The sequence below is a fragment of the Equus quagga genome, chromosome 14 (genome assembly GCF_021613505.1).
Source record: "Equus quagga isolate Etosha38 chromosome 14, UCLA_HA_Equagga_1.0, whole genome shotgun sequence".
Taxonomy (NCBI): Eukaryota; Metazoa; Chordata; class Mammalia; order Perissodactyla; family Equidae; genus Equus; species Equus quagga.
Genome location: NC_060280.1, coordinates 77,605,951 through 77,625,258, shown reverse-complemented (window position 1 = coordinate 77,625,258; position 19,308 = coordinate 77,605,951). Strand labels below are relative to the sequence as shown.

Below are 19,308 nucleotides of genomic sequence, written 5' to 3'. Positions count from 1 at the left end.
TGTCATTCTAGCAGCCGCACGTAAACATCCTTCCCCAAAAACAAAGTGCGTAAGAGTTTCTATTTAATTTCTTTGATTTATACTTGTATCTCATGCTGAAAAGCTTAGTTTTTAATGACATTAACAATAACTTGTTTGCTTTAATCTTCTATTTTTGATAGTTTCAAAATAGCATTACAAATATTACTGAAAACAGTTTTTTCTGTTTTATCTCTAGGATATATTCTATGTGGGATCTGTTACTTTGTGTTACTGTCATTCGAAGTAATTCCTGTCTGTGTGCTTAAGCCTCCAATTTAAAATGATTAGGTTCGATTGTTTTATTCGGCTTTTGATTTTCAGGGATTGCCTTTTTTGCCATTTGAATTTAGTTTAGTTTTACAAATATTTAAAGCATTTCTATGGCCCCCAAATCTGAACTACAAAACAAGGCATTCGGAAAAATCTAACTTTGAGTATCTCTATCTTTGTTTCTCCCATGTGTAGACATTTTAATTGTTTTTTGGTTTATTCTCTCTCTCTTTCTTTTGGTGAGGAAGATTGGCCTTGAGCGAACATCCATGCCAGTCTTCCTCTATTTTGTATGTGGGATGGCTGCCACAGCATGGCTTGATGAACGGTATGTAGGTCCATGCTCGGGATTGGAACCCATGAACCCCAGGCCACCGAAGCAGAGCGTGCGAACTTAACCACTACACTACTGGGCTGGCCCCTCTTCTCTCATTTTTTAAAAATAAGAAAATACACATATTTTTATAATTGCCCTCTTTTTAGTTAAAGGATAGACTATTCTTATACCATGCTTTCTTTTTTTTCCCACTTAGTATATGCAGAAGATTACTTTATAGCAATAGATTGAAATCTTCCTCATTCCTTTTAAGCTGTGACTATTCCATTGTATGGATGCAACATAGTTTATTTGACCATTCTGTTATTGATGGACATCTAGGTTCTTTTCCCTCTTGAGGTACTAGGGATGTCTTGCAAAGGATAACCTTATACATATGGCACTTTGTACTTTTGCCACTACACGAAGAAAATGGGGAAAAAAATTCTCTATTATTTTGGTAAGATTTGAAAGACAGCAGAGGTGAATATATCTTCAGTTTACTATTCTCAACTAGAAGGCTTGCTTGTCATTATGAATGGGTTTTATCAGATAATTTTTCTGCATCTATTGTAACAATATAATCTTTTTCTCCATTAAGTTTAATTATAATTAAGATTAAATTATAATAATAGATTTTCTATTGTTACATCATCCTTGCCTTCCTGGGATAAATTCAATTTGGTTATGATATATATTTTTAGATTAATACAATGATGGGTTTGGTTTGCTATTTAAGATATTTTTATGCATCTCTGTTAACAACTGAGGTTGGCCTATAATTTTCTGTTCTCAAGCTGTTGTCTTCTTTTTCCCATTTAATTTTTTCCTGTACTTTTTCATTGAGATATAACTTATATACAGAGAAGTCACAAATATTGTATGTAGAGTTTGGTGAATTTTTGCTTATGTTTTTCTCATGTGACTACCACCCAGATTTAAGCATAGAATTTTTCCTGAAATTCAGAAAGCTCCCTTGAGTGTCTCCCAGTTAATACTTTTTCCACCAAAGGTAATCATTGTTCCTATGCATGAAATCCTACAATATGTACTCCTTGTGCCTGGAGTCTGTTGTGTATATAATAGAATCCCATTGTGGTTTTTATTTGTATTTCTATGGTAATGATTTATGTTTAGGACCATTTCAATGGCTTATTGGCCATTGAAATGTCTTCTGTGTTGTGTTTATTCAAGTCTTGCATTTTTCTTCTCTTGAGTTGCCTATCTTTTTTAAAATTGAATTTTAGATGTTCTTTATAAATTATGGATACTACTCCTTTATCAGTTTTATGTATTTCCAGTTTCTTCTTCCAGACTGCAGCTTGCCTTTTCACATGCTTAGTGGTATCATTTGGTAAACAGAAATTCTTAGCTTTAGTGAAGTCCCATTTATTAAATTTTTTTGATTATAATTATTCTTTGTGTATTTTAAAGATATCTTTGCTTGCCTCAATGTTATAAAGGTATTTTCTAGAAGAACTTGTTCACCTTTTATATTTGGGTCTATGAGCTATTTAAAATGGATATTTGTGTGTGATATGAGATAGGGATCAACATTCATTTTTATCAATATAGAAACCGATTGACCTAGTATATTTATTAAAATGACTGTCTTTTTTCCTGACTTAATTATAGTGGTGCCTTTGTCATGAATCAGATGACCATGTTATTGGCTACTGAGTGAATTCTCTAATTTGTTCCATTGTCCCATTTATCTATTCTTGGGCAAGTACCACACTGTGTTAGTTATAATTTTATAGTAAATCTTGATAACTGGTAGAATAAATCTTCCAGCTTTGCTTTTCTTTTCATCTTTATGTCTTGCATTTCCATATAAATCTTTAGAATTAACTTGGCAGTTTACACAGATAAATCTGTAGATAATTTTGGGGAGAAATGAAACCCTGACAGTATTTTATCTTTGAGTCTATGTGCAAATGAGGTGTGTATAATATTTGTGTATAATATATGTTAATTTACAGTTTCTTAAATTTTGAAAAATGTAGTTTTTAGTGTAGAAGTCTTTCATATATTTTATTAGACATGCTCCTGGATATTTGATGTTTTCTTCTTCAATGTTATTGCAATTAGTATTGTTTTGAAATTTTATTTTCTACTTGTTTATTTCTAGTATGTAGAAATGTAATTAATTTTTGTGTATTTACTTTATGCCCAGAGACCTTGATAAATTCTTTGGTTAATTCTAAGAGTTTGTAAATTCTTTTGGATTTTATATGTGTACCATCTTTTATTTCTTTTGCTTTCTATATTGCACTGGCTAGGCACTCTAGAATGATGTGGAATAGATATGGTAATTGCTACTTCCTTGTTTTGTTCCTGATGTAAGGGGGAAACTTTAACTATTTCATCATTCAGTATGTTTTTTTTAGTTTCTTTCTGGATACTTTTTATTGCATTAGATTGTTCTCTTACATTTTTAATTTACTGACTTTTATTTTTATATGAGTAAGGTTTGGAATTTTTTCAAATGCATTTACTGCCTCACAGATGATCACATGACTATCCTCTCTTTTTTGTTAATGTGATGAACTACACTGATTTTTTTTCAGGTGTTAAACCAATCTTGCATTCCTGGGATAATCGACCTAGTCATGATGTTTTGTTGTTTTATCTGTTGTTGATTTCATTTTTCTAACTTTCTGTATTCTACTTAAAGTTACTACTTTATACCTCAAGTGGACTGTAGAAACCTTGCCACAATGTAGGTCCCTTTATCTTCCCTCTTTATCTTGTAGTTTTTATAAGCATTACATCTACATTCATCAGTGTTATAGTTTTTGCTTTCCACTGGCATATATATTTTCAGGAACTTAAGAGGAGATTAATGATCTATTACATTTACCTAATTATTTACCATTTCTGTGCTCTTCCTTCATACTAGAAGGTCCAAGTTCTACGTTGTTTTCCTTCTATGTGAAGAACTTTCTTTAGTATTTCTTTTAGAGCCAATCTGTTGGTGATAAATTCTCTAAATTTTCTTTCATCTGAATATGTCCTTATTTTTACTTCATTTCTGAAGGATATTTTCACTTGATCTAGTTTTCTGGGTTGAGAGTTCTTTCAACATTTTGTAAATATTGTTCTACTGTCATCTTGTTCCTAATGAGAAATCCATTCATTTAAATCCTTATTACCCTATGTGTAATATGTCTTTTTTTCTCTGGCTGCTCTCAAGATATTTCTTTTATTTATTATTTATTAAATTTTTTTTTATTGAGGTCATATTGGCTTGTAACATTCTGTAAATTTCAGGTGTACATTATTATATTTCACTTTCTGCATAGACTGCATTGTGTTCACCACCAATAGTCTAGTTTTTATCCATCACTATACATATGTGCTCCTTTACCCCCTTAGCCCTATCCCATCCCCTTTCCCTTTGGTAACCACCAACCTGTTCTCCTTATCTATGTGTTTGTTTGTCTATCTTCCACATATGAGTGAAATCATACAGTGTTTGTCTTTGTCTGATGAACTTTGCCTAGCACAATACCCTCAAGGTCTATCCATGTTGTTGCAAGTGGCACAATTTTGTCTTTTTTATGGCTGAGTAGTATTCCATTGTGTATATATGTATGTATATATACCACATCTTCTTTATCCATTCATTTGTTGATGGGCACTTGGGTTGCTTCCACATCTTGGCTATTGTGAATAATGCTGCAGTGAACATAGGGGTGCGTATATCTTTTTGAATTATTCATTTTATGTTCTTTGGATAAATACCCAGTAGTGAAATAGCTGGATCCATATGGTATTTCTCTTTTTAATTTTTTGAGACATATCCATACTGTTTTCCATAGTGGCTGCACCAGTTTGCATTCCCACCAACAGTGTATGAGTGTTCCCTTTTCTCCACATCCTCTCCAACACTTGTTATTTCTTGTCTTGTTAATTATAGCCATTCTGATAGGTATAAGGTGATATCTCATTGTACTTTTTATTTGCATTTCCCAATTAATTAGAGATATTGAACATCTTTTCATGTGCCTGTTGGCGATCTGTATATCTTCTTTGGAAAAATGTCTGTTCATATCTTCTGCCCATTTTCTGATCAGGTTATTCATTTTTGATTGTTGTTGAGTTGTATGAGTTCTTTATATATTTTGGAAATTAACCACTTGTTGGATGTATGATTTGCAAATATTTTCTCCCAGTTGGGGGGTTATGTTTTTGTTTTGTTGATGGTTTCTTTTGCTGTGCTGAAACTTTTTAGTCTGTTGAAGTCCCATTTGTTTACTTTTTCTTTTGTTTCCATTTCCTGGGTTGACATGGTATTCAAAATACACTGCTAAGACCAATATCAAAGAGTGTACTGCCTATGTTTTCTTCTAGGAGTTTTAGGGTTTCAGGTCTTATATTTAAGTCCTTAATCCATTTTGAGGTAATTTTTGTGTATGGTGAAAGATAGTGTTCTAGTTTCATTCCTTTGCATCTGGCTGTCCAATCTTCCCAACGTCATTTATTGAAGAGACTTTCCTTTTTCTATTTTATGTTCTTGGCTCCTTTGTTGAAGATTAGCTGTCTGCAGATGTATAGTGTTATTTCTGGGCTCTCAGTTCTGTTCCATTGATCTGTGCGGTCTGTTTTTCTGGCAGTACCATGCTGTTTTGATTATTGTAGTTTTATAGTATATTTTGAATTCAGGGAGTGTGCTACCTTCAAGTCTGTTTGTTTTTTGCAGGATTGCTTTGGCTGTTTGGTGTCTTTTGTCATTCTATGTAAATTTTAGGATTCTTTGTTCTATTTCTATGAAGAATGTCATTGGGGTTTAGATTGGAAACGTGTTAAATATGTAGATTGCTTTTTAACTTGTGAAACGGAATTTTTAACTATGTTTATCTTCCAATCCACAAGCACAGCATATCTTTCCATTTCTTTATTTCTTCTTCGATTACTTTCAGTAATGTCTTATAATTTTCATTGTATAGGTCTTTCACCTCCTTGGTTAAATTTATCCCTAGGTATTTTATTCTTTTTGTTGTGATTGTAAATGGGATTATATTCTTGAGCTCTCTTTCTGCTAGTTTGTTATTAGTGTGTAGAAATACAACTGATTTTTATATGTTGATTTTGTACCCTGCAACTTGACTGTATTCATTAATTATTCCTAATAGTTTTTTGGTGGATTCTTTAGCGTTTTCCATATGCAGAATTGTGTCATCCACAAATAGAGTTTTACATCTTCCTTTCCAGTTTGGTTCCCTGTATTTCTTTTTCTTGCCTAATTGCTCTGGCTAAAACTTCCAATACTATGTTGAATAAGAGTGGTGAGAGTGGGCATCCTTGTCTAGTTACTCTTCTTAGAGGAATAGCTTTCAGGTTTTCACTGCTGAGAATGATGTTGGCAGTGGGTTTGTCATATATGGCGTTTGTTATGTTGAGGTACTTTCCTTCTATACACATTTTATTCAAAGTTTTTCTCATAAGTAGATGTTGCATCTTATCAAATGCTTTCTGTGTCTATGGAGATGATCATGTGATTGTTTTTCTTTATTTTGTTAATATGGTGTATTACATTGATTGGTTTGCAGATGTAGAGCCATCCCTGCATCCCTGGAATAAACCCCACTTGATTGTGGTATATGGTCCTTTTAATGTATTGTTGTATTTGATTTGCTAAGATTTTGTTGAGGACTTTTGCATCTGTGTTTATCAGTGATATTGGCCTGTAATTTTCCTTTATTTGTGTTGTCCTTGTCTGGTTTTGATATCAGAGTGATGTTCGCTTCCTAAAATGAGTTAGGAAGCATCCTGTCCTCTTCAGTTTTTTGGAAGAGTTTGAGAAGGATGGGTATTAAATCTTCTTTGAATGTTTGGTAGATTTCACTAGAGGAGCTAGTCTTGGACTTTTGTTTTCTGGGAGGATTTTGATTACCGTTTTAATCTCTTTGCTTGTGATTGGTCTGTTCAGATTCTCTATTTCTTCTTGATTCAGTTTTGTGAGGTTCTATGATTCTAAAAATTTATGTATTTCTTTTAGGTTATCCAATTTTTTCATGTATAGCTTTTCATATATTCTCTTTTAATCCCTTTATTTCTCTGGTGTCTTGTAATTTTTCTTCTTTCATTTCTGGTTTTGTTTATTTGCATCTTCTCTCTTTTTTTTTGTTAGTGAGTCTGGCTAAGGGTTTGTCAATTTTGTTTACTTTTCAAAGAACCACCTCTTAGTTTCATTGGTCCTTTCTATTGGTTTTTAGTCTGTATTTTGTTTATCTACTCTGATTTTTATTATTTCTTTCCTTCTACTGACTTTGGGCCTTGTCTGTTCTTCTTTTTCTAGTCCTTTTATGTATAGTGTAAGATTATTTATTTGAGGTTTTTTTTGTTTCTTAAAGTAAGCCTGTACTGCTTTAAACTTTCCTCTCAGTAACCTATAAGTTTTGGTATGTTTGTTTGCATTTTCATTTGTCTCCAAGTATCAAGATAATTCTTTTATATTTGGATTTCAGCAGCTTTATTATGATATTTTGGTTTGTGATTGTCTTTGATTTTATTCATTGAATCTGTAAATGTATCTCTTTCAACAAATTTGTGATGTTTTCGGGAATTATTTCATAAAATAGTTTTTTCTTTTTTTGTATGCCAATATGTTTCTTCTCTATGGGTATCTATGAGTCTTTTCATATTTTTCAGTCTTTTCAAAAAATTTTACATATTAGTTCTTCAAATTAGATAATTTCTTTTGTCTGTTGTCAGGTTCACTGACTCAGTCATCTCCATTCTGCTATTGAGACAAGCCAGTATTTTTTATTTTAGATTCTACATTTTTCAGTTTTAAAATTTTCATTTGGTCTTTTTATATAGTTTACGTTTTTAATCAAAGAATTTGTGTCTTTCCATTGGTCTCAATGTCTCATGAAGCGTGTTTATAATATGTATACATACTGTGTTGAAGTCTTTGAAGTTCAATATCTGTTTCATCTCGTAATTGGCATTTCTTGATTGTCGTTTCCTTTGGGAATTCCTTATATTTTACTGGGTTTTGGTTTATCTAGTAATTTTGGATTGTGTCATGGACATTATGTGAGGCTAACTCCTATTGAAATCCTCTGGAGAATGTTTCCTTTTTTGTCTTATCAGGCATCAGTGTGGTGGGTTCAGATTTAAGTTTCTATCTGGACTTCTTTAGGTGGTGGTTTCAGTTCATTTTCATAGCTTTTGCTGTCCTCTTGTCTTTGTTGGGGTTTTGTACACACTGTCTGCTCTCAAACGGTGCTTTTCCTGGTTTCTCTGGTCTGAAGGCTGGAGTTCTCCAAGAGTTTTAGCCTCTCGTGCTGCATGCAGTTTTTCCTGAGTGGAACTGCTGTCAAGTCTAAGTAGTGAGAGGAAAAAAAGAGAGAAAAAGGTAACTAGGATTATCCCCGCAGTCTTTACACAGCAGAGTCCTCTTTTATTTTTTCTCTGTTCAGAAGAATGGACTTTCACCTGGGGTCTTAGGGGCCTTGCTGTAGCTGAAGTGTTGCTCTCAGGTCTGTCTTTGGCTGAGTTAGAAGAGAAAAAAGAGGGAAAAGAAAACTTCTTAGTTTTTCCACCCACACTCAAGGGGCATTTTTCAAATCCTCTGGCCAGAAAGTTGGACTTCTCTAAAAGGTTTGCTGTACATGCCTATTATTCCTGTCCTGATTGAGCCTTTCCTTGGGTCAATTCCAGGAGGTGACAGAAGGGGCAAAAAACCAGGCAGCAGACTGCCATTGTATTAGTCATCCTTCGAGTTTCGACAAAGCTCCCCAGTTCACCTCCTCTGAGTACAATTTTTAGAGTTCTCCAGTAGTTGTGTGTTTTTATTTTCTTTCGTTTCCTATAGAGTTTTTATTGTAAACAGTGGAAGAGACTGGAAGCCTCACATTCTTTTTTTGAAATAAATTCCACTGGATATAAAATTCTATGTTGACAGTTTTCAGACACAATTGAAAGAACTCAATCCAAGTATTCTGACTTTCTCATATTTCTTCCCATCAATGGAATGTGTATTTTTTCCCCCTGTCTACTATTCAGATTTTCTCTTTATCAGTTGTTTTTAGCTGTCTGATTATGATATGCCTGGTGTGATTTTCTAAGTGTTTATCATACATCAGATTTATTTAATTTTCTGGATCAATGTGTTTATAATTTTCAACAAATTTGGGAACTTTTTACCCAAGATTTTTTCAAATGTTTTTTCTATTTTTCTTCTTTTTAACCATCCCTCCCATCCTCCCTGGGTGGGGGGGAGGGAGGAGGTAGGGCATTTTCTTCTTTTTTTGCCTACAGTTATACTTATATGAAGTGGCATAATGTTGTCCCAGATGTCTCTGATAATTTTTTCCTATCTTTTTCTTGCAAGCACACCCACACACAACCTAAAAACCAAAATAAATTTGGGGGGTAGTTTTTTTGCTATTTCTTCTAGTTCACTGATCTTTTCTTTTGCCATGTCTAGTATGCTTATTAGGTATTTTTTTGTTACAGATGTAGTTTTCAGCAGTTGTAGTCCCATTGATCTTTTTTAGTTTTCATTTCTTTCTTCATTGTCTTTTCTTTTCCATCTTTTAGCATACTAAGCATATTTACAAAGTGTTGTTACATTTTTTTTTTCCTGCTAGTTCCATTACTATTGTTGTGTCCAAGTCTGTTTCTACTTAGTGATTTTTCTCCTGGTTACACTGCTTTCACTAGATTGGTTAGGCTTCTCTCATATATGTGGAGATTAGGAATTATTAGGAGTTATTTCAGGTTAATTTATGTATAAATATTTCCCTTCATTTCTAGTAGTTTCCTCCTTTCTTGGAGTTTGATTTTAAGGCCCAGTCATATGGCAGCTTTGAAATGTGGCATCTGTTTCTCCTTCCCAGCAATACTGCTCCTCTCTGTTTGGACTGTAGTCTTCCTTGCTGTGTTTTGGAAATACTTTCAAGTCAAAAGTTTGGCTGAATATGGAGTTCACCCTATGTAATTCGTTTCTCTCAATGATCATAGCCTGTCATGTCTTTTCTGTGTGGTTGAACTTCTATGCTTCAAACAGTGGTTTATACGTTTTATCCAGCTTTTCTGATTGTTTTGGTCTAGTCCTAGATTTTAGTCTCTCCTGGCTGGTGTCAGAATTCTCTTGGGTGTGGCTGGCCTGGTTGTGTAGTGGTTAAATTCATGAACTCTGCTTCGGCGGCACTGGGTTCACAGGTTCGGATCCCAGGCTGGGAAAAAAAAAGTCTCTTGAGTGGTTTTTATGTCTGTGTTAACTGGTATCATAAAATAAGTTAGAAAAACAGTGTTCTCTTTCTGTTCTTTGGGATACTGTTCTTTCTCGTTCCTCATTGTTTTCACGGTTATCTTAACTAGTCCAGATAAATGTAGAAGCAGCTTAAGTTCCATAAAAATTTCTCTTGACATTTTTTTGTAAATTTTTAATTGAAGTTTAATATACATACATACACATCTTTTACGTAGTGTAGTGATGGCTGGATTTATTCATGTCGTTTAATGTGTTAATAAATACCTTTTTTCAAGCACAGCATTTCATTGCATAAATATACCATAATTTATTCACCTCTTCCCCTGTTCATGCATATTTTTGTTGTTTACATTTTCTGTTGATTATAAATAAAGCTCCTATGAATGTTTATGGACTTATGTTTTGGTATACATCTGGAATAGTTTTTTTCGATCTATATTTGGGAGTGTATTTGTAGGATCATAGGATAGTTGTATGTTTAGTTTAGTAGGAATTAGCAAACAATTTTCCAAAGTGGTTGTACTGTTTTACACTCCGACCGACAATATATGAGAGTTTCAGTGTTCCACATTTTTGCCAACATTTGTATTTTAATTTTTAAAAGTTTTTGGCTCTTTGGAGAGTGTGCAGCGTTATCGCATTATGGCTTTATTTTGCATTTCCTGATGAGAATGGCTTGAGCATCTACAATTATTGGCCATTTGGTATCCTCTTTTGTGAATTACTTGTTCAGATTTTTTTGCCATTTATAAAATTAACTTATCAGTTTTTATTGTAAGGAGTTCTGTATATATGCTGGGTATAACTTCTTTGTTTTCAATTTTGATGCAATTGAATTTGTTAATTTTTTTCTCTTATGGGTAGCACTTTTTTGTTTTCTATTTAAGGCATCTTTATTTGCCTTAGATTTATTCTTCTGTGTTTATTTTTAGAAGCTTTATAAATTTTCACATTTAGTGAATTTCCACATTGAATGACTTTTTGTGTATTGTTTAAGAGAATGCTCAAGGTTTATTCCTATTTTGTGTTTAAAAAACCTGTGCCAATCTACTTTATTGATAGTACTCTTCTTTTGAATTGCATTGATATCTTTGTCATAAGTCAAGTTTTGCTGTATATTTTTGGGCTTTTTCTAGACTTTCTCTTATATTTCATTAATTTGCTTGTTCATCCTTACTCTGTCTGTCTAAGATAGCCACACTATCTTAAATTACTCTTGCTTTATAGTAAGTCTTTGAAATCAGGAGGTGTAAGGCCTGAAACTTCCAGGTTTATAATTTTTATGGCAATCTATTAAGTATCTTGATATATTATATGTCAAACAAATATTACTAGCTTTAACCTAAAAAGTGGTCTTTTCTCTGAAAAATCTAAAAATATAGAATGTAAGAATAAAGTATATAAAATAATATAGATGCCCACTAAAGGTGTGAAATTTTAACTCTTTTATCTGTTTAATTATTTAAAAATTGAAGAGTAATCCTATCAGATTGATGAAGGTAAAGATTGAAAATATTCATTGTTTGTGAGGTTGTATGAAAATAAGCAGTTGTATACATGGTTGGTGGCAGTGTAAATTGGATCACCCTTTTCTGGAGGATTATTAAGCAGTGGGCATCAAAATAGTAAGAGTAAAATACTTTTAGTCGTAAAAACAGAGCTTCATTTTAATGATGAATTTCATTTGGTAACTATAGACTTTCATAGATATTTTTTAGCTAGGAGTATTAAAAAAATGAGAGGTAAATGTCTTGATTTGCTTTTCTAGGGTAATTAACAATGCCGAGTTTCTTTGAGCCTTTTCCTTGAATGGTACTAAATTTTAGTGCTGTAATGGGAGTTGGGGATGTCAGGTATCAATAAAATATGTACATATATCACTCCATTGGGTCTTGCTCAAGGAAGTTATCCTCTTGATGAATGGAAAAGACTTTGATTAGAGGATAAGACGAAACGATTTGCGGTAAAATATGGATAAAAATGTAATAAAATGCTCCAACTTGCTGTTTAGAGGATGAGTGCTGTGGAATATCAATAAAAGAAAATATCAGCATTTGGCTGAGTTATTGGGACAGGCTTAAGTGGAGTTGGTAGATTCGAATTGCATTTTGAAGATAGGGCTATATGTGTGTGTGTATATATATATATATATATATGGGTAATGAACATATTAAATTACACAGTAAAAGCAAGAGGTGTAAATTGAATGTAGGGAAGAATAGGCATAGTTAATAATGTATTAATTCCCTTAAACTCTTTGGAATACATCCTTTGTGCCTGAGGTTTGTGATTCAAAGATAACCTCTTAGGAAGTTAGTTTATTGTCAGAGGTATATAGATAGAGAATTTAAATGTAAATGTGTACACTTTTATGAAAGTATGTATCTGACATTGGCTTCTGTTGTCTCTTTAATTTTCTTTTGATGAATAGTCTTGTTTCTGTAAAGTTGATATAAATTCTATTTTGGAAGCATAATTAAGTGATGATTATAACATGAATAAATTGGGAAAATTGTGTATTTTCTGTGAATGAATGTCACTTAATTAATATTTTCTAAAAAAGAACTTTCTTAATTTTTGAATTGGAGCAACAGAATAAAAACAACTCAAGCTACTTGCTTTCAGTAGAAATTTAAGAAAATTTACTTTATTTAAAAGAATATATAGGTGAAAATGTTAGTTTATCAGCCAGTAGAGTAAAGGTACTATATTTTCCTTTTAATTCTATTTTCTGAGTCTTAAAAGAATAAATGATACCACTTTTTATGTCAAAGTGTATTGTGTTTATTCATTCACAAAAATATACTGAGTGGCCAGGATGTGCTTTGGACTTTTCTGGACTATGGGAAAATATTGCTGGATAAAAATGTTTTCTTGAATCCCCTAAGGCTTCTTGGACCATTGCTTGGTGCTCTGCCTAATTATTGCCCTTTTGTCTTTTTAAGCAGAGGCTTTTCTGTCAGGCCCTTTTGAATAGCCTGTGAGTTTGCCTTTGGATGTTGTTTCGAGCTCCAGTCCAGTCAGTTGTAGTTGCAGAGTTGTGGTCCATCATGTGTCTCTCTCACATGGACTAGAGGCTAGGCAGATTTCCTCATTTCTCCTTACATACGTGTTAGGGACCAAGGCCTATCTAGCACAGGGAGCTTGTTTTCAAAAGACAGTATTTTAATTTTCAGTCTACCAAATAAAGTCATCACCATTTACCAACTGGGTCCAGTGTACCCTTTTTTATTCTTTTATATATTTAAGTCAATTTATGAATAATTTACAGAATAAATAGTGGAAAACCACTTTATTAGAAATTTTAATAAGAATTTAAGCACAGGAAACCTCCAAACCTCTTTATGTCATGTAAATTTTGGTACCCAAACATCATAAAAGGTGAAGGAATATTGTCACACCTTAATTTTAGCAAAACAAGGTGATCCAGGTTGTTGTTGCAAAGTATTGTGTGATAAAGCCCTTTTGGTTGAATGACTAAATGGAGGAAAATACCATATTTTTTTCTTAGAAATATATTGTTCACTCATAATTCTTAAGTTATACAGTATTCATTTAGGATGTTATCATCAATCTGAGATGTCATTTACTAAAGCAATTTCACCACCATTATTAGAGTCTAGAGTCATGCTGTGTCTTTGCATCGCAACATCCTTTGATTGTAAAATATCTTTCTCTGTCAGTTTTCTCCTATTGTGGATGAAAAATGAAAAGTCTGAAATTCTCAAATATATTTAATGAAAGAGAAATGCCGACTACAAAGATTGTGTCTACAAACTTTTTAAGTACCTTCTTGAAAGGTGATGCACAGTCTGGGCAACACAACATGAAAACTGGTTGATGATTTATTTCACTATTCCATCAACATTATGGGTCAGAGGTTGACAAACTTCAGCTTACTGGCTGCTTGTTTTTGCACATAAAGTATTGTTGGAACATAGCCATGTTCAGTCATTTATGTATGGCTGCTTTTGTGCTATAATAATCACAGAGTTGAGTTGTAGCAGAGACAGTGTGGTCCACAAGCCTAAAATATTTACCATCTGTCCCTTTAAGGAAAAGTTTGCCAACCCGTGTTCTAGGTGTTCCCTCATCCTCCTTTTTTGGGGGTGGGGGGGTGAGGAAGATTGGCCCTGAGCCAACATCTGTGGCAGTCTTTCCTCTATTTTGTATGTGGGACGCTGCCACAACATGGCTTGATGAGCAGTGTGCAGGTTTGCACCTGGGATCTGAACCCGTGAACCCTGGGCCGCTGAAGCGGAGTGTGCGAACTTAACCACTATGTCACTGGGCTAGCCCAATCCTCATTTTCCTTTTTAAAAAAAATCTTATTTTTTATTTTAGTCTTTTTTCTAGCATGGTAGGGAAGAATTGATGAATGATGATGAATAGTGATGAAATAATACCTAGGATTATGAAATAACTGTGTGTTAAGATGGAGGAAAAATAAGACCAAAATTCTGTCTTAGATTTGTGAAAAGGTCCAGTGGATCCGTATGGTAATTGCAAGATAGAATGAGTCCTCTTTCATTACTAAAGAATATAATAAGGGGCTGGCTCTGTGGCCGAGAGGTTAAGTTCACATACTTGGCTTCGGCAGCCTGGGGCTTGCCAGTTTGGATCCTGGGCACAGACCTAGCACTGCTCATCAAGCCATGCTGAGGTGGTGTCCCATTTAGAAGAACTAGCACGACTTACAGCTAGGATATACAACTATGTACTGGGGGGCCTTCGGGAGAAGCAGAATTAAAAAAGGAAGATTGACAATAGATATTAGCTCAGGGCCAATCTTGCCCTTCCCCCCGAAAAAAGGAAAATTTTTCTTTTTACTTTGGAAGATTTCTAAAAACGAATAAAAAGACTTCTAAGAATGATTGGTTGTGAAATATCTACCCTATAAGTAAACTTGCTAAGTTTATTATTAACTTTAGTAAGTTTATTAAGTTTAACCATACTAAAAACAAAAACCTCAAAAAAAAATTTGGTCCGGTGGACTCTAATGATACGTATAAAGGGTTAATTCTTATACGTTCATACATTTTTACCTCATATCTTTGAAAGTTATGGCTTTTAATATTTATCCAGACTCTCTTGGCTACTTTTTTTAATAAGAAAACATTTTTAAAAGTTCAGTTGATACTGTGAATCTCTTCTTTTTTTTAAATTTTTTTTCATTGATGCATAATTGACGTACAATGCTATATTAGTTTCAGGTGTACAGTATCATGATTTCAATATTTGTATACATTGTGAAATGATCACCACAAAAAGTGTAGTTAACATCCGTCGCCATACATGGTTATATAACTTCTTTTCCTTGTGATGAGAACTTTAAGATCTACTCTTAGCAACTTTCAAATATGCTATACAGTATTATTAACTATAGTTGCCATGCTATATATTACATCCCCATGACTTGTTTATTTTATAGCTGGAAGTTTGTACTTTTTTACCTCCTTCACCCGTTTACCCGCCCCCCACCATGCAACCACCAATCTGTTCTCTATTATCTATGGGATTGTTTTTTTGATTCCACATATAAGTGAGATTATACAGTATTTGTCTTTCTCTGTTGGCTTATTTCCCTTAGTATAATGTCCTGAAGGTCCATCCGTGTTGTCATAAATGGCAAGATTTCATTCTTTTTTATGGCTGAATAGTATTCCATTGTATATATATATATATATGTACCACATTTTCTTTGTGAATCTCCTAACTCAATTTAACTGCTCATCCCGTGTGATTCTTCCCTATTATGTCATGTGGCATTGGCATTAATAATTAAAAGTTTTCTGTGACAATTTGTAGATAATATAGCATAAATTTGTTTTTTAAGGTGGATATTTGGATTTACTGTTTATTTTGTCTGGAGTATAAAGAACCTTTTGATTTTCCAGTTTTTGTTTTTAAAATGGTGCAGCTGAATGTGTCACTGAAGTTAAAAAATCACCATTATGAAAACTCTGGCAGACTAAGGACTTAGATGTCACTTTCAAATTTTGGTGTGAGAAGTGCTTGTTGTGATCTCTGAATTATGTTCATATTACGGTTTTAACTATTAATCACTGTGACCAAGGTTGTTTTATTCTAGCAACTCTGTGGGGAGATTTTAGTTTTGTGCTGAGACACATATTATAATAGCTGATTTTGAAATTTGATTATAAGAGCATGAAGAGTCTTATTTTCACAGGAAATTTTTCCTAATACAGTAAAGTTAAATATTTAAATTAGGTGAGTTTTTTCCCTTATTTTTAATAATTAAAACAAGTTAGTTACAATTTTACGAGATCATTAAATCAATATGTATTGCTGTTGGTACGGAGTCAGCAGAACCGTTAAAATTAACTATAATCTGCTTTTAAAAACATATTCACGCTAAAGGAATAGTCATAATTCTTTTATCTTTATTTTTTTTAAGGCAAGAGGAGCAGACGTTCCAGAGATTTCTGGAGACCTTAGTCTTAAGACATGTGGCAGTACAGCCAGTATGAAGGTTAAACATGTGAAAAAGTAAGTATACTTTTACAGTGGGTTTTAAATGAATTCCTATAAATGGAAATTAGTTCTTTAATGTTCTTAAAAGTTTTGTTTAGGTTTCTTAGTAAAGAGGCTCTTACTGTTCATACATTAAATTGTACTATTAAGCCTTAAATTATGACTCAACAGTTAGTGGAATAGATCTGAAGATAGTCCACTTGTCTAAAAATACACTTCAATTTTGTTCTTGCAACAACTTTATGTCATTGTCTGTTAGGTTGCATTTGTTCAACAGGAACCATTCAAGTGTGTCTTTCTTGGTCCTTTTAATATGTGCTCCCGTGCATTTAGAAAAATCAGCTTTGTTGCTGGAGTTATAAGATTGGCATATCTCAGCTTTGCTTTGAGAAAGCCTGAATGCATGTCAGCAGTTGACTCTTAGGTGAGGTATCGGAAGGTGTTTGTTTCAGTTTTAAAAAGAAAAACCATCCTTTTACTTGCTAGAAGGTTAGATAGCTATGTTTTCATTTTAAGTATAGAAAAGACAAGGTTAAAAATGTTCATTCTGCACATCCAGACCCACCAATCCCGGACTGATGGGCTGCGACAACATTCACAGGTAAAATCTGGTTTTGTATTTTGTGGTGGGAATGCTGCTTCTCGTTAGAAGCTGGCCATTCACAGTTTCCATAACATTCACTGAAAATTTAGTTTTTCTATGATCATTGACTTGGTTCAAGATTAGGAGAGTCTAGTAATGCTTTTTAATTTTTTTTTTTTGGTTTTGGCCTGTGCGCTAGCTGTAGTTTTCATTTGATTCAGTGTATTTCTGAAAAAGTTTGTGTGGATATATGTGTGCTCATGCGCATGTGCTTATTAAATAGTTTTGCTTGCATGAGCTCTTAAACACATTTTATTTTCTCCTTAGGTGTAGTAATTTTGACAATTCCAGTGTCTTGTATCTCACTTATTTATTTCATGTACTTCAGGTTACCCTTCACTAAAGGTCACTTTCCGAAGATGGCTGAATGTGCACATTTCCATTATGAGAACGTTGAGTTTGGCAGCATACAGGTATATTTGAAATATTTCCTACATACTAAATTAATATATATCTATATCTATATATCTGACAGGTGACACTTTGAAGTAGTTTTTTCTATCAGTGTCTTATCGGTTGATGTGAAGACTTTTATTCTCTTCCGTTGGCTAATACTTGATGCCTGATGACTTCTGATTCATGGGGAAACAGTATAATAGAGTCAATGTAAATCTCAGAATTTCTATTAGATTTCTGAACAGAGTTTGCCACTGTTTTATAGCATGAACTATTCTAGTTGTTACCTGGCTCTTGTGTTGGGTGGTAGCAGTGATTGATAAATCACAGTTGGGGTGAAGTGAAGCAGGGGCGGGGGGAGAAGTGCTAATGGAATTTCTTTCAATGTTTTTTTCTTATTGTGAAGTGTATAGTGTGTATGTGCATATATATGTATTCAAAGCATATTCATGTATACATATACATTACATAACTATATATGTACATTTTGAAGCCCAGGTTAAGAAGCAGATTTCCTCTGTGTCCCTCCTGTGTTGCACATGCCTTCCCTACCCTAGAGGTGACTTACACCATGACTTGTATATTCATTACCTTACATTTTTTTATTGTTTTACTATCTGTATGCGTCCCTAATCAATACGGTGTTTAGGTTTGCCTGCTTTAAACTTTATGTAATTGGAATTATTCTAATTCACTCAGCAAATATTTATTGAGCAAGTACTATGTGCCAGGCACTATTTTTAGGTGCTTTGGTTATATTAGTGAGCAGCACTAAAATCAGAGACCCATTCTTGAAGAGCATAAAGGATTGCCAAGAGAATAAGAGCTATGGCAAAAAGTAGAACAGGATAAGGAGGCTCAGGGATGCTGGGGTAGGTTGAAATATGCTACCAAGGAGGGCTTCATTATTGCATGTGTTCTTTCTGGCTTCTTTGATTTCACATGGTGATGTTTATCCCTGTAGACGTGAGCAGTTATAGTTGGTTCAGTTTGTTTACTACAGTATATTAATTCATAGCATGCATATATCACAAATAATTTATCCATTATTTTGTTTCTTTGAAATTTGAGTTGTTAGTTTTTGGCTAACCAGCATCTCTCTGAACCTGGTGCAATTCTGCAGGAGTTTCTCATGGTATATACCTGGGAGTGGAATTTTAGGGTTATAGTGTGCCCACAAGTCCAGCTTTATAAGTAGAGCCAAACTACTTTTTAAAGTCATTTACTAATTTATGCTCGTATAAGTAGTAAATGAGAGTTGTTCACATCCTTGCCAACTCTTGGTTGTTTGATACTTTTTAATTTTTACTAATCTGATGGAGATGTAATTCTCTCTCATTAAATTTTAATTGGCAGTCTCCTAATTTCTAATGCAGTTGAACATCTTTTCAAATATTTATTGGGCATTTTAGATTCCTAGTTTTTAAAACTCTAGATGAAGTCATTTGCTTATTTTGTTTTATAGATTTGCTTATATTTTTCTTATTCATTCATGGGAATGCTTTACATATTTTGGATCTTAGTCCTCTTATGTTCCATCTGGTCCTTTATTGTTTTTGTATGTGAGCTAAGAACAGCTTCTCCTATGTTGTGGCATATTTTTTCACTCTATGCTGCTTTCAATGTACAGGCGTTGTTTATTTTATGTATTTTATGTAGTATGTATGTACAAACCTTCTGACTTGTAGTTTTTCAGTCATGTTTAAGATGTTCTTCTCTGCTCTGAAGTTATTAAGATATTGTCTTATATTTTTTCCTAAAAACTTTATAATTTTGACTTTAAGATTCAAGTTACTTGGAATTGATCTTTATGTATAGTGTGAAAAGGAGTGATGTGAAAAATTTTGAACCCCTGGTGTGTTGACCAGTCAGAATGAATATTAGCCATGGCACTGGAGCTGAGTCCTGCTGGCCTTCTCCTGTGCAAAGCATTGC

The 19,308-nt window shown here is 33.5% G+C and overlaps 1 protein-coding gene across 2 annotated transcripts in view; it reads left to right on the top strand.

The window, feature by feature from the left end:
- The window catches only part of ARHGAP32 (Rho GTPase activating protein 32), a 320,326-nt gene that overhangs the window by 126,964 nt on the left and 174,054 nt on the right, over positions 1-19,308 (top strand). For both annotated transcript variants that reach the window (XM_046685165.1, XM_046685164.1), the window contains exons 3-4: positions 16,258-16,349; positions 17,306-17,390. In XM_046685165.1, coding sequence (XP_046541121.1) covers positions 16,258-16,349; positions 17,306-17,390 — 177 coding nt within the window. The remainder of the gene's footprint in view (positions 1-16,257; positions 16,350-17,305; positions 17,391-19,308) is intronic.